The sequence below is a fragment of the Bacillus rossius genome, chromosome 13 (assembly GCF_032445375.1).
Source record: "Bacillus rossius redtenbacheri isolate Brsri chromosome 13, Brsri_v3, whole genome shotgun sequence".
Lineage (NCBI taxonomy): Eukaryota > Metazoa > Arthropoda > Insecta > Phasmatodea > Bacillidae > Bacillus > Bacillus rossius.
Window position 1 is genome coordinate 19,652,472 of NC_086340.1, and position 24,667 is coordinate 19,677,138.

Consider the following 24,667-nt stretch of genomic DNA (forward strand, 5'->3'; position numbering starts at 1 on the left):
TCAGCAGAATTTTTTTTAGTTTTCTTATATTGAATATTGTATAATTATATTTTTGGACAAATCTGTATCTAGTAAAAAAATTACTTCTCGCACGATGCCCAGCCAGGAGAGAGGTTGAGTGGATCAGGTAGTGCCAATTAACAAGGATAAAAATGTTCTCGCTAAGAACTTAACCAATGGGCAAGCAAACATGGGTCGAGCACACCCTGAAGCTAGACGAATCCGCGAGATCCCCGGGTGTCTATCCATGATGCGCGACAGACACGGTAAACACGACCTCAACTCTTTCGGGTCTGGAAGGCGACTGACAAGTCACAACTTGTTCAAACTTGACACCGACTGTCTCAACGGATCAGGCTATCGGTCTCGTTACTCCAAATAGATGCATCGTCAGCGGTTGCTGCTGTAAACATTCACTAACACCTCGTGTTCATGTTCCTGTAGCAACACCCTGGTTACATGTGTGCGCTCAGAGTTAACGTGCAGGCTGGCCTACAGGTCAAGCGTACGCGAGGTGACGGCAGAGGCGAGACACTGGGTTCCCATTCCCCTGGAGGATCTCGGTACGACCATCGTGATCTAAATCTTCCATGCGTTTGCCCCAGAATAACTCCAGGCAAATGCTGGAATGGTTCATTACTAATTCCTTTCTCAACATCCATGTGTGTATTTATCCTCTCCAGGCCCGTCAAAAAATTTTTAAATATAAAAAGGGGGGGAAGGGGGGAGAAGTAAAATCCCAGAGGTGCGGGAATTCTTGGTTTAGTTTCGAAATGCTTTTTAATGCCTGGGTTCACCATGACAGGGTGAAAATTAAAAGTATATTGTTAATATAATTTATAGGAAACCTTACCTTACAGTCTTGAGATTTTATTCAAAATATTGGGGCTTGGAAATTTGTACATTCAACGAATTTATTTGTCTCTGGTACTTGGGTTCTCTAGCGATGGTCCTGACCACCTCTTGTAATTAATCTGTCAAATGGGATACTAAACCTAACTGGATCAGTAAAAGTATAACGTAGGGTCTGCAACGGTAGCCGAGACCTACCTGAGTCTTGGGAGGCGATCTGGCGACCTCCCTGGTCTTCTTCGCCTCCTGCGCCTGCCTGGTCGCCTCTCTGCTCTTCTTCGTGTCCAGGTCTTGGCTCCTCTTGGGCTCGGGCCTGGGCCGCCCTTGGTGGCCGTCCCTCGCGTTGTACGTCCTGTAGCGGTCGCGGTCCGGGGTCTCCTCCGCCGCGCGAGGGGGTCCGCCGACGTTGGGCAGCTTCGAGGTCACCGCCGGCGGGACCGGCTCGTCGACCTCGTCGTCGTCGTCCCCCAGGTCCACCTCGGGCGGCGGCTCCTCGCTGTCGAGCAGCGCGTGCCGGTCCATCAGCGCCTCCACGCGGCTCATCTCGGACCTGAAGAGCTCGTTGCAGTCGTCGTCCCGGGGGGAGCCCTCGTCGGGCGGCAGGGTCCGGAAGCTGCGGTGGTAGCCGTGGTTGTCCTCCACCTCCTGGTAGACCTCGTGTTGTTGTTGTTGTTGTTGGTGGTGGTTGTTGTTGTTGTTGTTGTTGGAGCTGTCCGCTTCGTCGCGCCGCGCCTGGCTCTTGGAGCGCCTCACGGGGACCTTCCCGATCTGCGGAAACGGAGGATAGTGACACACAACATTACTGTCAGTCGTGGCCACAATAGCATTAACGAGAACAAAATGTTTGCACCACTTTTTTTCCCTCCTATATGGACGAAATCATTAATAACGTACACATCTCACGACAAACATCTGAATCGGGAATGCAATTCTTTTGAGATTTATCACTATTTCATTCGAGATTTACAATTTTGGGGAGGGCGACCTATGCCGGAGTTGTTTTGGGTGAAGTGGAAAACCTCTCGGTTAAATCTAGGGTCCGAATAATTGGAACAAATAATAATAGCAGACTCTACTTTAACTTTTTAGGAATCTTGCAAAGTCATCTTCGAAACTATTGTTATACCTGACCTAGAATATTTAGGTTATTTTTTTTTAAATAATCACACATAGAGGAGCACTAAAAATGTAAAATAATAACATTGTTGCAAAATAAAATTAACTGCCTTCAAAGGACAGGTTCAGTATTGAGTAGTGTGGCGGTACATCGCGAAGACATCTACCGTGCTACGCCAACCATGCGGCTATCAGCACCGGCTGTCCCGTCGGTGTTTGTACACCCCTGGGCCAGAAGGCAGCGCGCACCCTCCAAGAGTCCCGTTAGCCCTGATGCCAAGGGGATTATCACCCCTCCTCCGCGCTGGCTAGCAGGCTGGCGAGAAGGAAAGAAGAGATATAGCCCAGGAAATGAAAGGAAAAAATGTATAAATGTCGGGAAAAATTAGAGACAAGCTGAACTTTTGGCAGGTGTTAGGACCCAAAAAAAGGTGTATTTTCCCAAAAGTCCCCACCCCTCCCCTTTGTGCTTTCCCCCCTACCCACCCTTAAACATCCGATTTGCAAGCATTTGGATTACCCTTCATATCTCCGTTGTTATTTATTGCAGTCAAATTTTCTATATATAATTTTATTCCTTATATTATTATCTACAATAAAGTTATATATAGTTTTGTTCTAAGATTATCAGTTAACTAGATATTAGCTGAGGAATGTCAATTTTTACAATTTTATTTTAAGTTTGTTAAGGATATTTAAGTTTAAAATTTTAATTTGGGACAATTTCACGAAACACTTAAGATAAAAAGTGTAGAATGATTCTTTAGCTTTCCAACAGTATTATTTTTTCATATTTTGGATGACGATAACATTAAGTAGAGGGCCGTAAGTAAACCAAGAACTCACCTCTCGCAACCCGGACTTAAAAGCAATCTGCCGCACCCTATTCAAGCTCGCTCCGCTGGCCTTAAAAGTTACTGGTAATTATTCCTAATTATTCTAAATAAATTACATATACAATTTTAGTTCAGAATACAGAAACAAAGTTGGTTTAATTTTTATATCATTTTTGCCAGTTTTGGTTCGGAGGGGCTTCAACCCTAACCCACATAGGATTGTTCAATTATCCACCATATATGGACCCGCCGTGTCCCGGACTGGGCAAAAACCGGCAGCTGTGAACTAAAATACACGACTGCTTACTCACAGTATGTGATAAAGAGCAATCAGTATCATCCACAGCACCCACCCACTTCAAGCTGTTGTGAAATTTACTGAATTATTCACTTCTTTATGTGCATTTTTCATTTCCAAACTTTGCTATTATTTACACATCATGCTATTTAATTTGTATAGACAATTTCTACTTACAACAAAAGTACTTCAATGTATTTTACAAACAGATCTATTCATAATGTTTTCGACTCAACGCCTACATACATAATTATACATCATCAATTGCATCTTCATCTTCATCTATTGCTGTTGCATTGTTATACGAAAGACTATTGCAGTGTTCACACATAGCTGAGCAATGTAAACCTGTCTTTCGACATCCACAATAGATCCCACATGCAGATTTACATGAACATGACACTATGTGCAACAGATCGTTTGGTGCAAAAGGCTTAGATGTGGTAATTGGCTTAAGTACGTTTCTCTAGCCTCCAGCTTCTCTTACACACTTATCCAAATTAATAAATGGAAGAGCCATGACATATGTTGAGTCACATTTTCCCCTTCTGCTGTTAATGAGGTTCATGAAACCATTCAATCCTGGTTGGACATTCATTCCAGAAAGCCAAATAGAGTTTAGAGGAAACATGGTTGCTACTGTGAAGTCTGAATTTTTCAGCTCAGCTTTTAATTCGTTGTAGTCTTTCACAGTAATGCTACTAAGTCCGTTGTGGGCTTTTTTCTTTGGGTAAGATCGTATCCTAATGCATTCTGGATTAAATGTTCCAGAAAATTTCCATGCAACCTTTACTTGAGTTTCAACACTAGAATCTGGGGTAATAGTTTGGACCCCGCCCATTGCATGAAACGTGTTCACGCCATACAGTGTTCGAACATTGACATCAGCATTATCAAAATCATGCTGTATGAAAGCATCTTCATTGACATTTAGTGATCCTGAATTTATGAGAGCATTAATGTACACGGAAGCTTCGTAATAGGATGCACAAATACCCATAGAAGATAGCATGTTGATAAGATGCTTAGATCCATATAAACGATGTAGTGTCAGAGCTAAGCCAATGTGAAGTGGTAACAAAAATGATCTGGGTCTTACAGTTGATATAATAGCATGGTTTATGACTACACATTTTCTGTCTACCATTTAAAACTCTGAAACGTTTTTCTTTTTCGTAACTCTTTGTGTGAAAGCTGCTAATGTATTTGGTATCAAATGTTCTCCTCCACATGTAATGTCATTGGTACCTGGATATGTTTCATGATCATATGCCTTCTTTTGAATATTTTCTATAATTATGTCAGCTGCAGCCAATACATTCCTATGTTTTTCTGTATCTAGGTTCCTATCTCTTTCTTTGTACCAGGTCTCAAAAATTTTATGGACAGTATCAGACAAACACACAATGTTCTTTCTACCTGAGACATTAGATACCATAATGTGTTCTTTAAAGTGTTCTAGAAGAATATTTTTCAGGTGTTTGTCGGAATATGTATCTTTTTCCCCTGAAATGCATGCCATTATATCTTGAAACTCTTGAATTGAATATTGGCATTCATCGCTTTGTTCAATGTAACTGCACAACATTAAAAAAAGATTCTTTATCCGTCATCGGTCTGCCTGCAAATCCTTCACTTGGGTTTGTCTTTGAAAAAGTGTCATGACAGTTTTTATGGTATCGTGCTTCTGGGGCTACAAGGTCACTTACATTTAAAATGCGTGCTTTCACTTGATCTCCCCATTCATCGCTCCGATCTTCACATCTCTGCAACAAACTATCTTTAATTTCTAATGTTGCTACCATACGAACTTTTTTTCCTACGATACAAAGCAGAATCGACAATTACCTCTTCCCCACAAAAAAATGCAACCTTTTTTGTAGTCAAAATTATTTCCTACACTTCGCAAAACAGGCGATAATTTTGAAGGAATACATAGAGCAGGACTTAGTGATTATGTAGTTGCAGCTTTAATACTTGATGGTCTCGTATAGTTTTGCCTACACGGTTTGTGTACTCGAACACTTGATTTTCCTTTCAAGTTCTCGAGGAGCCCATCCTTTCGTAGAATGCTTGCTTCTGTTATTGTTTTCAACCCTTTTGTAACAACAACAGTATCTCCTTCCGTATATTTACCGCATAGAATACAAAGTAAACTTAAATGTTCCATTTAAAATTTGGTTAGTATGAATTCTTGTTATAACATGGTAGGTATATTCAATCCTGAAACATATGTACGAATAAGTAATTACTCATCACTTAGAAAGTTGTTGATTTGCAATTGTCGAATAGTAAAAAGTTATCATAGACTGACAAATGCGCATTTTAATAGTATACTTATTTACTTAAAATGAAAGTTTGGTATTCTGAAGAACCATAAAAATATTACGACAAATAGTCACGATGTTGTATTGAATCAGTTTATAATTAAAATTTTGAAAATATATTACTACAAATCTCACACAAATATGTAAAAATATTTAAGTTATATGATCTATTAATTTCCTGAACTTCAAAAACAGTGTATTGACACACACATCAATAGGCCTAACGGTGTTTGATATTTGTGTTGCAATAGAAATCACATTTACGTGATACAAATTTAAAAAGTAAGAAAACTGCAATAAAGCCGACATATAGTCTTATGTGTAAAAATATTTTATAAGATGTCCTGGTGGATCTTAAGACGTGAAGCATCTACAATCGATGCTAATATGCGAATGAAGCAGGGCCGGAGTGTTAGGGTGGGGGATAGCACAAGGCTCCGAAGAAGGAAAAAAAATCGACAGCCGACCATGCAGTAGTACAAATAAAAAAAAAAAGGGAGTGGTCCTATCCGAGAACCAAACCCAAATCGTCTTGATAGGAGAACAGCACTATAACCACTGAATAGCAACAGCCCACGGGAAGAAGTGTTTTTTTATTATTACAATAATACTTAGCTTTTGTTATTGAAAACATTCTTACCTTCTTAGATTTGCGAGAAGCTGTTGCAAAATTTCTTCAGTTATCAAAAATTAACAACGTATTTTCTAGTACTTCACGTTATTATGTGATGTAGAGTAAGTGGAAGTTTTGGAAAATCACGCACATACACGCTAGAACGTTACCGCACGTTTCAAAACCACTCCAAGAACTAGTCTCTGGAAGATGGGCTACTCAAGGCAGTAAACATGTCTTAAGAAATTTATGGTCGGGGGTGGTTAGGGACATTTCCATGACTCACACGCCAGCTCCCTCGCTCTTGATAGTAAGCCTGAGGCCACCCACTGCAGCACGCACCAAGGGTAAAACAAAATGCAGCGTCTTCCTCGCATAATCTAGTGTTATACACATGTTATCGTCATAAAGAAAAATGAAACATTAATACCGTTAGAAAGCTAAAGAATCATTCTACACTTTTTATCTTAAGTGTTTCGTGAAATTGTCCCAAATTAAAATTTTAAACTTAAATATTCTTAACAAACTTAACATAAAATTGTAAAAATTGACATTCCTCAGCTAATATCTAGTTAACTGCTAATCTTAGAACAAAACTATATATAACTTTATTGTAGATAATAATATAAGGAATAAAATTATATATAGAAAATTTGACTGCGATAAATAACAACGGAGATATGAAGGGTAATCCAAATGCTTGCAAACCGGATGTTTAAGGGTGGGTAGGGGGGGAAGCACAAAGGGGAGGGGTGGGGACTTTTGGGAAAATATACCTCTAGTTATGTCCTAACACTTGCGAAAATATCAGCTTGTCTCTAATTTTTCCCGACATAAAACCTTCTTTTCCTGGGCTATATGCATTCCGAAATAAGTGTCACGCGATATTCATGTTTTCCATAATATAAGTGACCTATCGCACCGCACGTTACGCGCGTCGCACATCGCCCGCAAGGCACATCGCTCGCGCCGTACGTCATCCGCGTTGCACGTCATCCGCGATGCACGTCATACGCGATGCAAGTCATCCGCGACGCACGTCATCTGCATCGCACATCACACGCGCCACAAGTCGTCCGCGCCGCTTGTCATCCGCGCCGCACATCATCCGCGCCGCGTGTCATCTCCGTCGCACATCACCCGCGCCGCTCGTCACCCGCACTGCCGCGGAAGTAGAGGAAATGAACGAGTTCTGTGACACTTCCAGCACATACTTCGGACTTCCGAGACTCGTTGTGACACGCAAGTAGAAGTTATGTTGATGTTCTGCAACACAGTCCAGGCAGTTGCATCGTGCTCCAGCACATAATCGCACCTCGTTTTTTAGTGAGTCATTATCACTCTATAACACTTCCGCAGTTATGGCTGAACCCCCATCATCAACCGTCTCCATCGAGCGTGTTGTGGTACGCATTCCACCCTTCTCGGCTCCGGACCCGGAAATGTGGTTCGTTCAAGTGGAAAACCAGTTTGCCCTAGCAGGTGTCAAATCCGACGAAACCAAGTTCAACTATGTGGCAGGTAATTTAGACTGTAAATACGCGACCGAAGTGCGTGATATACTTGTCCATCCCCCGACTTAGGACAAGTATGGCCGACTCAAATCAGAACTTATAAAGAGGTTAAGTGCTTCACAGGAACGGAAGACGAAACAACTACTGGAACACGAGGAAGTCGGTGACCGACGACCTTCGCAGTTTCTATGGCACCTCCGCAGTTTGGCAGGATCAGTCGTTCCAGATGACCTTCTGAAGTCATTGTGGCTGGGTCGTTTACCACCACCAACGCAAGCGATCTTGGCGACACAGACAAATTTTTCGTTGGACTCATTAGCCGAGCTTGCAGACGCCATCGCGGATACAAACCCGAGACCACAGATGGCAGAAGCAGCCTCATTGGAATCCATGTTCGAGAAAATATCAATCCTCATGACTGCCAAAATAGGAGAGATGGCCACAACACTGCGACAGGAGATCGCAGCGGTAGAATCCCCTACTCGTCTTGGCCAGCACGACAGTCGCCGCGACCGCTCCCCATCTACATCATGCCAGCAACGCTTTCGCTGCAGGAGTTTGCAGGGGATCTGCTGGTACCATCGTTGCTTTGGCGATGAGGCGCGAAAGTGTGTTCAGCCCTGCGAATACAGCTCGGGAAACATGCTGGGGACTCACTGATGGTGGCCAGTGATCCAACCCCGACTTCAGGCAGCCGCCTCTTCATCTAGGACAAGGGCACAAAGGTACAGTTTTTGGTTGACACGGGTGCTGACTCAGGCGTGATTTTGTCTGGCATTTTGTGGTGGCCGATGTTACCAAACCAATCATCGGTGCAGATTTCCTCCACCATTATGGCCTGTTGGTAGACATTCGGAATCAGTGCCTAGTAGACAGTACCACATCTCGTGCCTCTGTTTGCCACAAGGCTACATGTGACATCAGTAGTGTCAGGACTCTGCCTCAATCATCTCACTACCTCGAACTCCTCCAAAAGTATGTATGTCTTACCCGCCCATCTGGTACCCCACATCTTGTCCAACATTCTGCAGTACACCATATCCGCACTACCGCTGGGCAGCCTGTGTTCAGCAAACCACGTCGTTTGGCACCGGACAAACTCATGATTGCAAAGAGGGAGTTTGAATCAATGCTCAAACTTGGCACTGCTCGCCCTTCTGACAGCTCCTGGTCTTCACCTCTGCACATGGTACCCAAAAAAGGGGAGGAATGGAGGCCATGTGGGGACTATCAGTTGCTCAATGCACGCAAAATTCCAGACAGATATCCAATTCCTCACATACAATACTTCTCTCACAGTCTTTGTGGAAAAACAATCTTCTCAACTATTGACCTTGTGAGGGCCTACAGCCAAATCCCAGTTGCACCAGCTGATGTTCCAAAAACAGCCATTACAACTCCCTTTGGACTTTATGAATTCCCATTCATGTCTTTCGGCCTTCGTAATGCTGCACAGACTTTTCAGAGGTTCATAGACGAAGTTCTCAGAGGACTTGAATTTTGTGTGTCTTACCTTGATGATATCTTGGTAGCTTCCATCAATGAGGTAGAACATAGGCAGCACCTCGAGGAACTCTTCCGACGCCTTGCTCAGTATGGGCTACTTATTAACCCATCCAAGTGCATATTTGGCAAACCACAAGTGACATTCTTAGGACATAATATCTCAGCAGATGGTACCACACCCATTCCAGAGAAGGTTGATGCTATACTCCACTACAAAAAACCAGTTATAGCGAAGCAGCTACGCCAGTTTACAGGAATGCTAAACTTCTACCGGCGCTTCATTCCCAAGGCTGCCAAGTTGCAGGCTCCCCTTCACGAACTTCTAAAGGGTGATGTGAAAGGCAAAACATGGACACCTGACAGTGACAGTGCCTTTGAGAAGTGCAAAACTAGCCTTGCTGAAGCCACCCTGCTCGCCCATCCAAGTTCGTCTGCAGCCTTAGCAATAATGGCAGATGCTTCAGATTTTGCAATGGGGGCAGTTCTCCAACAGCTTTTTCAAGGATACTGGCAGCCATTAGCATTCTTCTCCAAGAAATTCAACCCTGCTCAGCAAAAATATGGTGCCTATGATCGGGAGCTACTAGCCATTTATTTAGGGATCCATCAATTTCGCCATATGGTCGAAGGCAGACATTTCTCTGTTTTTACCGACCACAAGCCTCTCGTTTATGCCTTCCAGCAAAACCCCGACAAGTGCTCACCTCGGAGATTCCGACATCTTGATTTTATTAGCCAGTTCACCACAGACATTAGGCATATCACGGGGTCCCATAACATCGTGGCAGATGCCCTGTCTAGAGTGGATACTGTCGCTGCAACCCTCGATTACCAAGCCCTTGCGGCCTCACAGGCTAAGGATGAAGAGCTACAAAGGTTTCTACAACTATATTCTGGCCTGTTGCTGCAGAAGATATGCTTGCCAGAATCCCCAACAGAGATCTACTGCGATGTCTCCACACCAACAGCACGACCCTTCGTCACAGCCCCATTTCGCCAGGATGCATTCAACTTGGTACACCAGCTGGCTCACCCAGGCATTAATGCATCTGTACGGTTGGTCACCCAAAGATTTGTATGGCCCTCTGTCAAATCGGACTGTCGAAGATGGGCCCGTGCCTGTCTATGCTGCCAGTGCTCAAATATTTCTCGCCATGTTTCTTCCCCTTTGGCTCCTTCATTCCACCATCCTCCAGCTTGGACCATGTCCAAATAGACATTGTGGGACCCTTGCCTGTCTCACAAGGCTACCGTTATTGTGTGACCATCATAGACCGCTTCACCCGCTAGCCAGAGGTAGTTCCAGTGGAGAACATTGAGGCTAACACCATAGCCCGAGCATTTTATGCCAACTGTGTTGTATGCTTTGGAACTCCCCTACAAATCACTACCGACCAAAGGCGCCAGTTCGAGTCCTGCCTTTTCAGGGACCTCAGTAACCTGATGGGAATGACTCGCTTTCGGACCACTGCATTTCATCCTGCCTCCAATGGCATGGTGGAGCGAATGCACAGACAGCGCAAGGCCGCCATACATTGCCATATGACAGAGCACTGGGTGGACATCTTACCCACCATACTCTTAGGCATCCGAGCAGCATGGCGCGATGATCTCTGTGCTTCTGCAGCAGATTTGTTATATGGCCAACCACTACGCCTACCCGGCGAGTTTCTTGTCGCCCATCCTTATGCAGGACAACTGGAGGCCCCGGGCCTTATCCTTATCCAAGAGCTTCGGCAGCACTTTCGTGAACTCCGACCAGTTGGTGGCACAAGACACAATAAGCTGAGAACATTCGTTTTCAAGGATCTTGCCACATCCTCTGAGGTCTTTGTTCGCCGCAATGGTCCAAAAGGGTGCTTGCAACCTCCGTATGAGGGGCCTTTTCCTGTTGTTAGTCGCTCAGGAAAAACTGCGACTATCCAAATGCATGGTAGGCAGGCTACTGTTTCCATCGATCGCCTCAAACCTGCACACACCATCCATGACATTGTTCCAGAGGACCACGACATACCACGTCCTGCTGCTGGGATGGCCGCTCCAACGAATCCTCTGGATGTCAACATCGTGCCTCCCCAAACTGCAACACATCGATCCGGCCGCCAAGTCCGCTTTCCTAACCGCCTCCAAGGTGGTTTCTCGTAACTTGTGCGCAAGTCACTGGCATGGGGGTACTGTGGCGGTACATCGCGAAGACATCTACCGTGCTACGCCAACCATGCGGCTATCAGCACCGGCTGTCCCGTCGGTGTTTGTACACCCCTGGGCCAGAAGGCAGCGTGCACCCTCCAGGAGTCTCGTTAGCCCGGATGCCAAGGGGATTATCACCCCTCCTCCACACTGGCTAGCTGGCTGGCGAGGAGGGAAGAAGAGACAGTTCAAGTCTACCTCTTAGCATGAGTATGCTGTTGTGCGCTGTAGACACATGTAAATTTCTTAGCGCACTCGACGGCACAAATAAATAGTGTGCAACAGTAAACCTACTGATTATTCTAGCATGGCCTACCTGCCCCTCTCGAATAATTAGTAACCTCCCGGCTACAAGTAGTTTTTTTTATTTCGAGGGGTTGGATATTAGGAGAGAAAAAGAGGCGGGAGGCTCTATCGCCTCTCCCACAATACCGCAACTGATAGGGATGACAAAACTTTCCAACACATCCATATATGGCTTGAATTATATCGATACCAATAAAACATCGACCCTGAAAATATGGATATCTTCGATATATCGGTCTATTACAATGTTAAACTTTTACCCATGCTCTACTTATTATAAAATTATAATTTAGATATACTTTATACTGAGTTCTTGATAAATCTAAGCTAATATAAAGGAATCATGCCTCCACACATCACCTTTAGGAACCACGTAGTCAAAACACCGAGTACAAAACCACTCCCCGTCACATCACGACACTGAAAAGACTGAACACAGTCACTAGACGTACGTCCCATGCATCTACTTCCACGTCACCGGCCAATACCCTTGCCTCAACGCAACGGTCGACCGGGCACTGCACTGCAAGGCTTCAACTCAACCAATTTCCCTTCCCCCCCTCCCCACTTTTAATAATAATAATTTGTTCTTTCCGAAGCCTTAGGTCCACCATTTTCTTTACTTGAAAAATATTTTTTTATTCAAATTCGATACCACGAGAACAACATGTAGATGTGAATAAGTGTGCTGACCTGCGGCGATCTGTAGCTGGCTGCCGCCGGGACGGCCGTGGTCCTGTCCAGACTCGCTCCGCGGGCGGCCTTGACGGGGCGCGCGAGCGGCTCGAGGGGGTGCGCGCGGTCCCAGCCCGGCTTGCCGCCCCCTCCCCGCCGCTCGTCGAACAGCTGGCGGACCTTGCCCGCGCCCAGCGTGCTCGACGAGCTGGCCGAGCTGCCCGAGCTGCCAGCGCTGCCCGAACTGCCCCGCCCCACGCGCTCCACGGTGCGCTGCTGCTGCGTCTCAAGCATGTGCAGCAGCTTCTGCTCCTTCTCCTGCAGCTGCCTCTGCTGGAACCTCGCCTGCGCACACATGTGGAGCATCGAGTCTGCGGACATGCACACACATAGACACACATGAAGCATTGAGTCTGCGAGCATTCACACACAGACACATAGACACACACACCTAGACACACACAGACACATAGATACACTCGCACAAATATTCACACAGACACACATGCACATATGAAGCATGGAGTCTGCGAACATACACACACGTGGGAAAAACAAAACGTTTTTTTCTGATTTCTCACAAAATATTCCTTTGGAAACAAGTTGCCGAGAAATTATTTGTGATACTATGGCTATGGTTATTTTTGTATATATGAAACTCAATGGAAAAATATAATAGAATATTCAATAATTGGACTTTAATTTATTACACCATGCTAATTAATGCGCGCATTTAATATCGGAAAGCTATTCAGGAAATGGTTTACAAACAAAACTTTAACTACTGGAGGTAACAGGACAACGCAAAGCATAAATGCCCGGGTAAGAATCTGAACCCAATATTATTGCGAACAATTATTTTTAGTGACAGTTGTTTTCACGTAAATGTGAAAAATTACAGATATATGAAGTTGTACATGAATTTCATAATCCATTTACAAAAAAATTAGGTGCATAGAACACCCGTTGATCCAGGTAATTTTTACTAAAGAGTGGGTTGCATCTTGAAAAACTCAGTGCACAGAGCGGGTAAAGGCACACATACACACGATCAGTACGAAGTGACAGTTCGAAAAATATCAATCGGAACTGATGGACCGTGGTATCGAGAACGAACAGTGTCTCGCCTGTCCAAACTGCCAGTCCAAATAATGAGCCCATCAGCTCAGTGTCGTCGGCAGACATCGCTGCTTTTATTCTTTTGTTGCTCTGCTATTGGTTTTCTTTTTTCTAACTGAAAAGGAACTTCAATTGCAACATCCAAAGTTTCTTCTATATTCCACAATGAAACGATACATCCAACAGCAACAACCTCAATACCGATCGTGTGTGGGGAAGGCTTCAGTTCAGTCCAAACTATCAGTTTGGACATAAATACTATGAAGAGGGAGCTGGACAGAAACCCCGGTTACTGGTCTCACCTACAGTATATTCCCCGGGTGGCACCGGCGACGTAGATCTCAGTTTATTTCCCAACCCTGAAGATGCCTGCTGCAGTGCTGAGCGAAACTTTGCTTCAATCTATCAATTGGATGCGGTTTGACTCTTGAAAGCCAAGATAGTTCATCTCCCAAAACCGCTTCAGAAAAATAGCAAGGATGGTTTATTAACACCATCATGGGCAAAATCCTGTCTCAAAATCCTTGGTTTTTGTACAGTCGTGTGTCAACAGTCTTTAATTGCCTCTCTGCAGAAGAGACTTCTGCAATGTCACATGTTGCATCCTCACTGGTCCATTTAAGAACCATAAAGGTGAAATTATTTTCCTGCTATGAACGAAGTTTATTGAAGCCTAAAGCGCAGTAGAATTTTCTGCGAATAAGTCACTATCACTATAGGCCTATATGAGGCTATGCTCAACCTGATCTACTTTTTGCTTCTACAACAGGAATAAAACCTCGAAGATGCGTTTCTGCCGTTGCAGTTTTTCTCAGAGCGCACAATGCAAAAACTGAATATATATAGCCTATATATTCAATTGCACAAGTCTCATAAGAATGCACTAAGAACTAACTAAATGGGTCAAAATCGAACATGTAAGCAACTGATATACAGGGACATGTATTTTTCGCGAAATGATTTTCTCGCCTATTTGACTGCAATAAGGCATGCCCGCGCAAAAGGATTGTTCCCTTGTGATTGGCGGTCGTCTGCAAGGGAAGTCACTGCCCCATTTGATCGGGCCATTCAGGACGTTTTTGCTCCCTTACTGGAAGGCTGTGAGACGTCTGCCCGAAATAAAGGCGGGAGTGGACCTGACCCTGCGGGGAAGGTGATTGTCCCCTGAGGTGTCGGAGCTGTTGCCGGCTCTAGTATCCGAAACATGATCCAACAGGTTCATGGAATGGGTGCAAGGATGCGAATATATAGCCTCTCCGCACCAAGTGGCAATCCTCTGCCTCCACGTGGGCACCGCTGTTGGGGGCGAATCGTGGTGACCATGTTGGGATGGGTAGCCTCAACCCCCGGTCATAGCATCGCCTTAACTAAAGAGGACAATGCCCGGCGTAACCTTGCCGCAGTGCATCCTCATTTGCATGTATGGGACCAGAAATGGTGGATTTGCTGAATCTGCGGGCAACAGCAGATGCGATTGAAACCTTTCTGGGGGGTTCGACTGCCGAGCCCCGGCGTCTTGGTCCCAAAGGGCCCCATAGTGAATGGATTAGGCCTATGGTAATGGATGGACCATGAAAGGTGCCCCGGTGTTCGGGTGCACTCAGGCTTACAGGTAATAAAGAGCTGTAAACCGCTCGACTAGGTGTGATACGTTCCCCTAGTTCAGTGGTCGGGGGAGGTACCGAGGCAATCCCGAGGCACTCCAGCGCACGCACCGTGGTTGTCATTTCTAGCCAGGGCTTCCTGCGATCGCCGCCGGATGAGTTCAGGCACTTCCGGGCCTTAATCGCCTGTAAATCTGTCGCGCTGAGGTGGCAGGTCGGAGGGTAGTCCGAGGAGACGAGGACATACAGTGGAGTAACTCTGAAGAGTGGCAGTCGGTTAGCAGCTGGCGAACAGTCTGCCGAATCAGCGCCAAGTTAGTAATAGTACAGGAAAAATCCATGAAAGATTGAACGGTGTCCTGCTGAGGTTTCCTCCAAGGCCCTGGATTCTGATTGGGTAGGACTCGTACTTGGTAGTGGTGCTCCGATCGCTTGGAGCAGGCTCCAAGGGTTCCCTAGCCTGATGCGGAGTCGACGTGGTGAGCGAAGACACAGCTCCGGTACTAGCCTGGATAGTTAACAGAGGTTAGATAGGCCTCCACCGGACCACGGGTTCACTGGGTGTTTTGAGGGGTCCCAGTGTGATGTGGAAGATTGGGGAAGGCGGCAGCAGTGCTGATAAAGTCTTAGGGCACAGGACACAGCCAACTGTCTGGTTAGCTGAGTGTGGTAGAGGGGCTGAGGTGGCGACTATGTTGGGTTGGTGGCCCCAGCCGCTGGTCGGTGCCGAAGCTCTAATACCCTCCCAATCTACAACAGGGAGCGATCCCTAACAGTTCTGTATATTAAAAAGCTCTGGAATGTTTTAAAAGAGAACTGGAAGATACTCCCACACTACCCTTCAAGGGCGCATATTGGGAGGGGAACGTTGAGAAATGCTGGCCGCAAGGTCGGAATACATCTGCCCGAAATAAACCTCAGCCAGCTCCGCGAAACACAGACAATGCGACGAAGTTCCAACACACAGCTGTCCTGGAGATCCTTTTAGCGGGAAAAGTTCGTGGCCCTAACCGATCTGGAATTCTGAAAGAAATAATCGAGTAGAAACTAGGCAGCCGCACAGTGTGATGCCGGTCATAGGTTTTCTCGGTCCACGTAAGAGAAGGAGAGGGGGAGAATGCAGGTAAATGCACTCGAGTGTCTCGGGTCGAGAAAACGAGGAAGGAAAGGGGAGAAAGGAGGGGGTAGGGAGATTGTTCCAGGTGGCCGCCCAAGTGTAAAGGTCGACGGGGAGTCTAGCCCGACGAGAGGCGGCGAAGCACGCTGCCTTGCACGTCGTCTGTTGTACCTGTGGACACAGATCCCCCCCGTCCTGCACCCGGGAGCAAGGCGACTCCTACGGCTCTATAAAAGCGCGGGGACGTTAAGGGCGCTACCAGCAAAGTGCAACTGAACAGGCGGGATGTGGCCACTAAAGAATCAATTTATGCAGTCGAGAAATGCCAACACCAGAAATTAAATTATTAAATACAAAGAAAACATAGAAGCTTCTTAAAAAAATTAACTAAAAAATAAAAAAAAAGTAATTTTACAAACATTATTAGGTCAGAATTTATGGATTGGTGCATTAACAGAGTGGTGTGCTGAGTAAAATGGCAAAATATACTTTAGAATAATCTTTTGACAATGTTGAATTATCTTGGTTGCAAAGAAATAAGCACGTGCAGACGTGTGCATGTGTGTATTTTTTTTTGCAATCGAAATTTAGGTTATGGTTTTCCACACTCATAAGAATTATTGAAACAACAGATAAAGCATTTTAACATAGTGTTTTGGTTGTTCTGTATTGAAAAAAAATTGGTTGTCTGTAAAGTCGGTTTACGGATGATAGTTTAACGTGACGTCATAACAAAACATTGATGAAATGATTGCATACCTTTATGAATAAAATTGAATCATTTTTATTTTAATAATAAAATAATAAATACTTGAAATTATACTAGTAATCAGACTTTTATAATGCAAGAATAATTAACCTTTACTGCCGAAATTCTTGTTGTAATAAGCAATGAAAACCACATTTTTTCACTTCACTTTATAAATAGTCGACGAAACAGTTCACGTGTAGATGACTTGTAATTTATTTTAAAAACTGACGTTTAGCTATAAAGTTTAAATATAATTATGAACAAGTTTTCATATAGGTAAATAAACTATAATAAAATATCTAACATAACCTATTATTATTGCACTCGCCGACAGATGCTACTTTTTTTAATAATAAAAGAATAAATACTCGAAATTATACTAGTAATCAGATTTTTAAAATTCAAGAATAATTAACCTTTATTGCCGAAATTGTGTTGTAATAAGCAATGAAAACCACATTAACTTTTCACTTCACTTTATAAACAGTCGACGAAACAGTTCACGTCTAGATGACTTGTTATTAATTTTATAAACTAGTGTTTAGCTATAAAGTTTAAATATAATTATGAACAATTTTAATATAAAGAAACTGTAATCAAATATATATCATAAATGATATGAATCACCATAATTCTTTAGTCAATTGTAACATAACCTATTATTACTGCACTCGCCATGCCTGGTTCTCGCGATAGCCGATAGATATAGAGTTTCATTCGGTTCGCGTCCGTCACCGTAGATAGAAGCACGGTAGGGGAATAATATTATTTCGATTTTATAACACGATTTTATAACAAATACGCATCCCAAATACAACAAAATTATTTATAATGTGTTACAATATTTTATAAAACATTGTGCAAAAGATCCCGGGTGTCATTTGAATTATTATGTGTAACTGTAAAACACCATTGTTCGTTAAAAACGTATTTGAATATTCAATATCACTTTTAAATAACCGTACCAATTGTGCTGAAAATCGGTGGACGATCGTTAAATTACATAATATTAATAATTCAAACAACGAAAATATGATTGAAAAGTCAAATCAATGGTTGTTCCAATCGAGTGGAAGAGAGATGCCACGCATGCGTACAATGAGCATAACAGGACACATCCGTAGTGGGACATCCGTAGTGGGACAATTTTTCGTGCGTGCAGCCGGCGTTCATCGATTTATTAGACGTCACGTCAAAAAAAAGTTAAGATAATCTTGAACATTTATGGTGAATATTTCAAGCAACGAACGACCACAAAAAAAAAATGAAGGTTGTCAACATTTACTTTCTAAAAGTTAACGACTTTTAGGTTTTTAAGGGTGCCTATGAATACCGCACAGTTCGCTGATTTCCAAAGGATATGAGTGTTAGTTTTAGCTTTGAATTGCGGCTCTTTATCGTCCTTGCTCTGTGGGCTCAGTCTTACTGCCTGCAGGCTCACGCTGGGATTCAAACCAGTTTTTCCAGATCTCATTTATTTCCTCACTTCTTTATTCATCGCATTGCCCTCAGAGCAGCACGTGGGTTTCGAGTAGTCCCTACCGCGATCCCCGCCAAAAGAAACAAATTTCAACAACGCTTTAGAAGTAACTCAGTATCATCTTTTTTTTTCACAGACATCCACACATGAACTCTTATTTCACGACAAGAGGCGGTGGGCGGCACAAACTCCTCCCGGGGTCCTTGGTTCGATGCTCGGCTCTGGCACACACGAGCCACGAGGCCCGCAACAGCTGTGATGACAAGACCGTGTCGCAGTGTTGCCTGGTTGAGCAAACAGTCCGAGCAACCGCGCACGCCTCACGGCCTCTTTGCCCACGCTGTCTCCGCGTCTCTGTGGGGCGACGACCCCATCATTTAAAGTTTGAAACATTTGAGTATAAAGGTTCTTTGGACTGCCAACAAACCATTCACAGCACCGCGTTCATAAATTTTTTTCACACCTAAAAAAAAAAGGCCCGTGAAAAACACCTGTTTTTAGCCTTCTTCGGTATCAAAAAAAATTACACGTTAAAGACGAAAGCTGCTCATAGAATCTTGTATGGACAAGTGCAATGGTTCTTAAATGATACAAATAATCACACACATACTTTCAATGGATCTTGGACTGCCTGCAAACGGCGCGTTCAAACCCTGAGCTCTGCACGCCCAAGACATCTCAACGCACCGAATTCGGCGCACGTTCAAAGTTCTGGTCCGTCCGCACAGAAGAGGAAAAGTTTGCTTGCCTCAAACAAAATATTTTTGTGGTAGAAAAGATTTTGTATATATTCATCTTCACATTTTGTTAGGCATAACAAATCAATTTCGTCACTCAACAAATTTGGTTAGGCGAACAAAAAAAAATATTTTGTCTCAGCAACAAAATGTTTGTTTCGTCATACATAAAGACGAATTTGTTTGATTCCAAAAAAACCTTATTCCTGTGCATATTGTTTCCGGTCTCTCTCTCTCTCCCCCCCCCCCCCCCCCCCTCTTGCAAGGGTTTCAGGGCATCACTCCAGGAAATTTTTCCGTCAGGTTGAATCACCCACGGACGATTCTTTGATCCAGCAGCTTTATTCTGCGTTGCGTCTTTCTGCTGAACTAGTTTAAGCGAATATATTTAAGTAACCATATTTGAAAAAAAATTAAATTTAACTGACTGGGAAGAAAGCGCTTGTCAGGTTACACGAGGAATATATTATTCGGTGTTTATTTCGGTGTTTTATTATAACGGGCCACACACACAGACACAACAACACACACAGACGTATATTAGCTATGGTTTATTGACGTTAAACTAGTCAATCACGAGCAAGCATAGAATATGTTTCTTTCAGAAGTACTTGTAAAAACTTGCTTAGTTTGGATGAGAACTAACCGCAATTGGAGCGCGTTCATTCTGAACGCATGTAACCCGGTTGCTGAGTTAAATGTATTCCAATGAAGTAGTTTGAAAGTGTCATGTAACCATTGCCGGTGTCTAATGAATTCACAGTCAAGCAAACGTTTTAAACCAATTTTAAAAAAAAGACTAGTAAACAAAAGTGTTTTGGAGAAAAGGGTAATGTGGAGCGAGTCCACGAAGGCACACTGTGTGTTAAGTTTGGCTGCCGTAACAAAACATTTGTTTGCGAATTTATTCATTAATTAATGCTTACTGTCTCATCAACATCAGGACTGAGACGATGCAGGGTAGAAAGAGATTTTGGAAAAAAAAAATTGTATCGACGTCATAACGAAAGTGTGTGTAGGGTAAGGGGAAAGGGCAAAAAAAAAAAACTCAACGTCCGCCACATCTTTCACCTGCAAACTAATTCGTATTTGACCTCTCCGGAAATCGAATCCTTTACACAACTAATCCGTTTATAGCATTGATTCAAATAAACATTCTGAAATTGGAAAGATTTCGATTACTCAAAAACTTATTTCGTTAAATTCAACGCGTTAGTATGTTAGGTATATAAAAATGACGTTGTTGCATATACAATAGTAGTTAGACCAACAACGTATGTTTGTACAAGCAAACTAATTTTTTCTCTTTCATACACACCCAAATATTTTGTCTGTACCGATCAGTAGGTTGAAAAAAATGTCGTGACCAGTTGTGAGTGTTTCGTAATTGACTGAGTTTATTTCAGGTTCTTGGCCAATGTCGGCACATCAATCACAGTTATTATGTGCGGAAGCAAACGTGTCCTCAATGGCCTGGCCAAATAAGGCAATTGATTTTCTTGCAGGCGGCTGCAAATTACAGCGAAGAAACCGCTGGCACGGGAGTAGTATAGGAATGTATGTTCTGGAACTAGTTCCTGGTTGTTGCTTGTGGTGCCGACCGCCATCTTGGATTGTGTCATCACGACGACCATTTTGGATTATTTTGACCTTGACCTTTGACCTTGAAATTTGACTTAAACTTCATTCCCCATATTGGATTCTGCCATCTTGTCACCGAGCGCCCAAATCCCTGAAAGTTGCACTTTACGTTACGAACGCCATCTTGGATTGTATGTCATTGTTGCACTTTTCGTTACGGTCGCCATATTTAATTCTAATAAAGTGTCCGCCATCCTGTCAGCCACTTTTTCGATTCTACTGGAGGCCACCATCTTGGATTCCATCATCTATAGTCCCAGAGGGAAGTGTTAAAACAATTGCGATTCAATCATCGTATTATTGGAAAGGTATAAATGTTTTGCAACCAAAAGAAACCGCGCAATTTTCCGGGTCTCAGCCAATCATCAACGTGAAGCAGATGTACATGTGTTTAAGTTTACTTTGCTCCTACTTTGAATACGCGAAAATTATCGTGGCTCTACCGATAGGTAGAGACCGGAAAGAATCGCGGTTTCATCTCGCGACAGGCCAGAATCCAAATGCATTCAACTGTTTTGCTGCTTCATCATTGGACCACAGTTTCCCTGAAGTACCCTGGGCCGATGAGTAACCCTTAACAGGAGAAGTTTCAAATCACAAGCCTTCCAGTTGACAGTTCTCACGCGTCAGTAGCCAATGAGCGGATGTGATTTTTTTTTCCCGGGTACATGTAGGATCGTGGAGTCTTTCCTACAGGTCATAGAAACAGCGAATTTTTTTTTTCCAGTTCCTACCGATCGGTTCCTTATCCTCGCCGTATACGGTAGACAATGGCGCGACAAGGCTTCAACCGCCGGCGGGGCGTATCGATAGGCGCTCCATGGCAACACAAACAGACGTTGGGAATATCGATCGAACAGGCACCTGCTGGCGTTTCACGCAATTAGCTGTAGCTCACGACTCGGCCTTGTTATGCTTTCCGGCCGCATAGTTGGTGCTCAGAGCGAGGCCCAATGCAGGGTCTGGGAAAAAAAACTCACACACAGAAATTTTTTTTCCTGTAATTTTACAAAAATATTCCTTTGGACACCAGTTGCCAAGAAATAGTTTATCAAGGAATATACTGTAACTTTCCACATAAAAAATGTTTTTCTTCCTAGATAATACTATTTACTACAATAATTGGCGCATAATATATAAGTATTAATTGATGTTTCATTCAAGTATTTATTTTTAAACCGTGGAAAATATAATCGAATATTCAATAATTTGACTTTTTTTGTTTTATTATGCTTATTAATGTGCGCAGTTAGTACCGGAAAGCTATTCAGGTAACTGTTTACAAATAACTTCAAAGGTACTGTGACAATGCAAATCATCTGAATCCAGTATTACTGCGAACATTATTTTGTAGTGATGCAGTTGTTTTCATGTAAATGTACAAATTTACAAATATCTGTTCCATTTACAAAAAAAAAATAGGTATATAGTCAAGGTAGAGATCCCGGAAGAATTCGGGAATTCATTTCGTGATAGAATCCAAATATTTTTATCTTCATAACGCGTCAGTGATTGGGCAACAGATTATCTGAAGGACTCTGAGCCAATTAAAAAAAAAAAACACTTAACAAAAGAAGTTTCGAATAGCAAGCATCCCAGTTATCAGGTGTCACGAGCCAGTAGCTAATGAACAGGTGATTTTTACTCCAGTACATACAGGCTCGTGGAGTACATCCTAAAGGTAGTGATGGGTCGAGTCACCCTATTTCAGCATCGAGTCGAGTTCGAGTTAAACAAAGAAATTTATCTTCGAGTCGAGCTCGAGTCGAACTCATAGAAATTTGTCTTCGAGTTGAACTCGAGCCAAACTCATGGAAATTTGTCGAGGTTCAAGTGGCAGAATGATGAGCGAAATTAATATAAGTTAAATATTTCTCAATATAATATAATTATTGAAGGTTGCACTACACATTTTGATTTTTTGTCTTTTTTTTTATCTTCATACTAACACTTAAGTAAAAATGCACATCCAAGTGACGAATCAGACTTGAAGTTGTTGATGACGGAGTGTTGTAAATTATTTGCAGCACTTGAATCTAGCTATCTGATGATCATTTTTTTCAAAAAATTCCCAAATCTCTGCTCTTGATTTCTGTTCGTCACTTTGTGACGTCCCAAGCCGTACAAACATATCCATTCCACTAATACTAAACCGTTTATGATTAATACGACGCCGGCGACGCAAACATTACTTTCAAGTTTAAACATAAACATCAACAGCCTCAATTTTCCGTTCGGCCATGGAAAACTGGTTGGAGATTTCAATTATTGTTGATATCGATTTGAAAAGTGGCAACATTCCCTGGCTGTAAGATGACTTACGTAGGCCATTGGCCCAGAGTTAAAATGGCGGCTATCTAGTGTTTAGTAGTAAATATTATTTACTTCCAAAGCTGCCCAAATATTAACGATGTTCGCGGTCTTGTTCATGACTGAATCTAGAGAACATTTTTTAATTCCGTTATAGTTAAATAAAGGTATTTTGTTGGAATTAGAAATATTAAGTGCATATTGAATGATGGGATGCACTGTTTGCGGTTATACACGATCGAAAATAAATAATATTCCGACCTTATTTTCAAGGTTTTCAGTGTTGGATCAGAGGTTTTCCACTAGGTAGGCCTAAATAATACATTTTTTTTTATTTTAAAGTCCATGGTTTCAGATAAGTACCTTCACGATTGGAAATTGTGCAACATTATGGTCGAGCCAAAAACTAAACTTTGACGAGACTCGAGGACACGATCTTAATCAACTCGGTTTTCGAGTCGAGTTTAGTTTCGCCGGCTCGACTCGACTCGCTCGATTTTTCGAGTCTCGACCCATCATTACCTAAAGGTCATTGAAACCAAAAAATAATTTTTCCAGTGCCTACCTCTAGGATGGACTCCAAAGTCCTCTGCACACTCGAGTAAATGACACCTGTTAAATGGTTGTTAACTCAACTGCAGTAAACCTGTGATTCGTTACTTTTTTTTTTTTGTTAGTGAATTCTCATTGGATCAGAGTTCTGCAGGAAAACTGTGATCCGATAGCAGAATAAGCACAAAACTATAAATATTAGAATTTTAGCTAATATTGAAATGAATGCGCGAATATCCTTGTGGTATATCTCATTGGTAGGGACTGGAAAAAAATCGCGGTTTCAATGACCCCTAGGATAGACTCAACTATCCTATATGTACTTGGGAAAATCAAACTTGTTCGTAAGTTCGTAAGAACTGCTAACTGGAAGGCTTGTGATTGATACTTCTTCAAACATTTTATTTTTCAGCGTGGGCCATTAACTTTTGCGGGATCAAAATATTTTGGAGAAGGGCCATATCTGGGGGCCCTGTGTGCATGTGTTTAAGGGGGGGGGGGGGGAAATGTTAAACGGAAAGTTAAAGCCCCAATTCCTTTTTTTTTTGGAAAATTAAAAAAAATAAAACTCTTTAAAACAACGTTTTCAAGCCACCCTGGAACTTAAATTCCGACTAGGGTTTTGCTAATTTATCTTTAGAAATTGTGTTCTTTAATACAGAGAAAATTGTACTCGGGTTAGTTTTATAATTGCTACGAATAAAATTACAGGTGAAATCACGAATAAACATGATAGGCATACATTAAAATATTTGAAATTTTTCTTAGTTTGAAATTAAGAAAACTCAATTGAAATAGAAAGGTGTTGACCAGCACTTTAAAATTACATTTTCAACAAAAATTCAATTCTCCCTTTTTACAATTAAATTTTCCCAATTTTCACAGTAAACTAAGTAAACAAGTAAAACAAAAATGAAATGGTTTCCCGGTTATTTTGCTGCAGTTAAAATTATTTTACTGATATATAGTAATAACTTGTTTCTAACGATTTTTATAAAATTTAACTAAGCGAGAAAAAAATAATACATACAAAAACGTTTAATAAAAAAAGAATAAAAAAACTCATTTGTCATTTTGTGATTATTCTAATTGGGCAGTGAAATATGATATCGTAGGTAAAACA

General features: G+C 42.6%; 1 protein-coding gene across 1 annotated transcript in view; it reads right to left on the bottom strand.

Moving 5' to 3' along the window:
• The window catches only part of LOC134538318 (zinc finger C2HC domain-containing protein 1C), a 129,512-nt gene that overhangs the window by 18,338 nt on the left and 86,507 nt on the right, over nt 1-24,667 (bottom strand). The window contains exons 3-4 of the mRNA XM_063379529.1: nt 12,252-12,578; nt 1,051-1,620 (exon numbers count right to left, since the gene is read on the bottom strand). Of these exons, the coding sequence (XP_063235599.1) occupies nt 1,051-1,620; nt 12,252-12,578 (897 nt within the window). The remainder of the gene's footprint in view (nt 1-1,050; nt 1,621-12,251; nt 12,579-24,667) is intronic.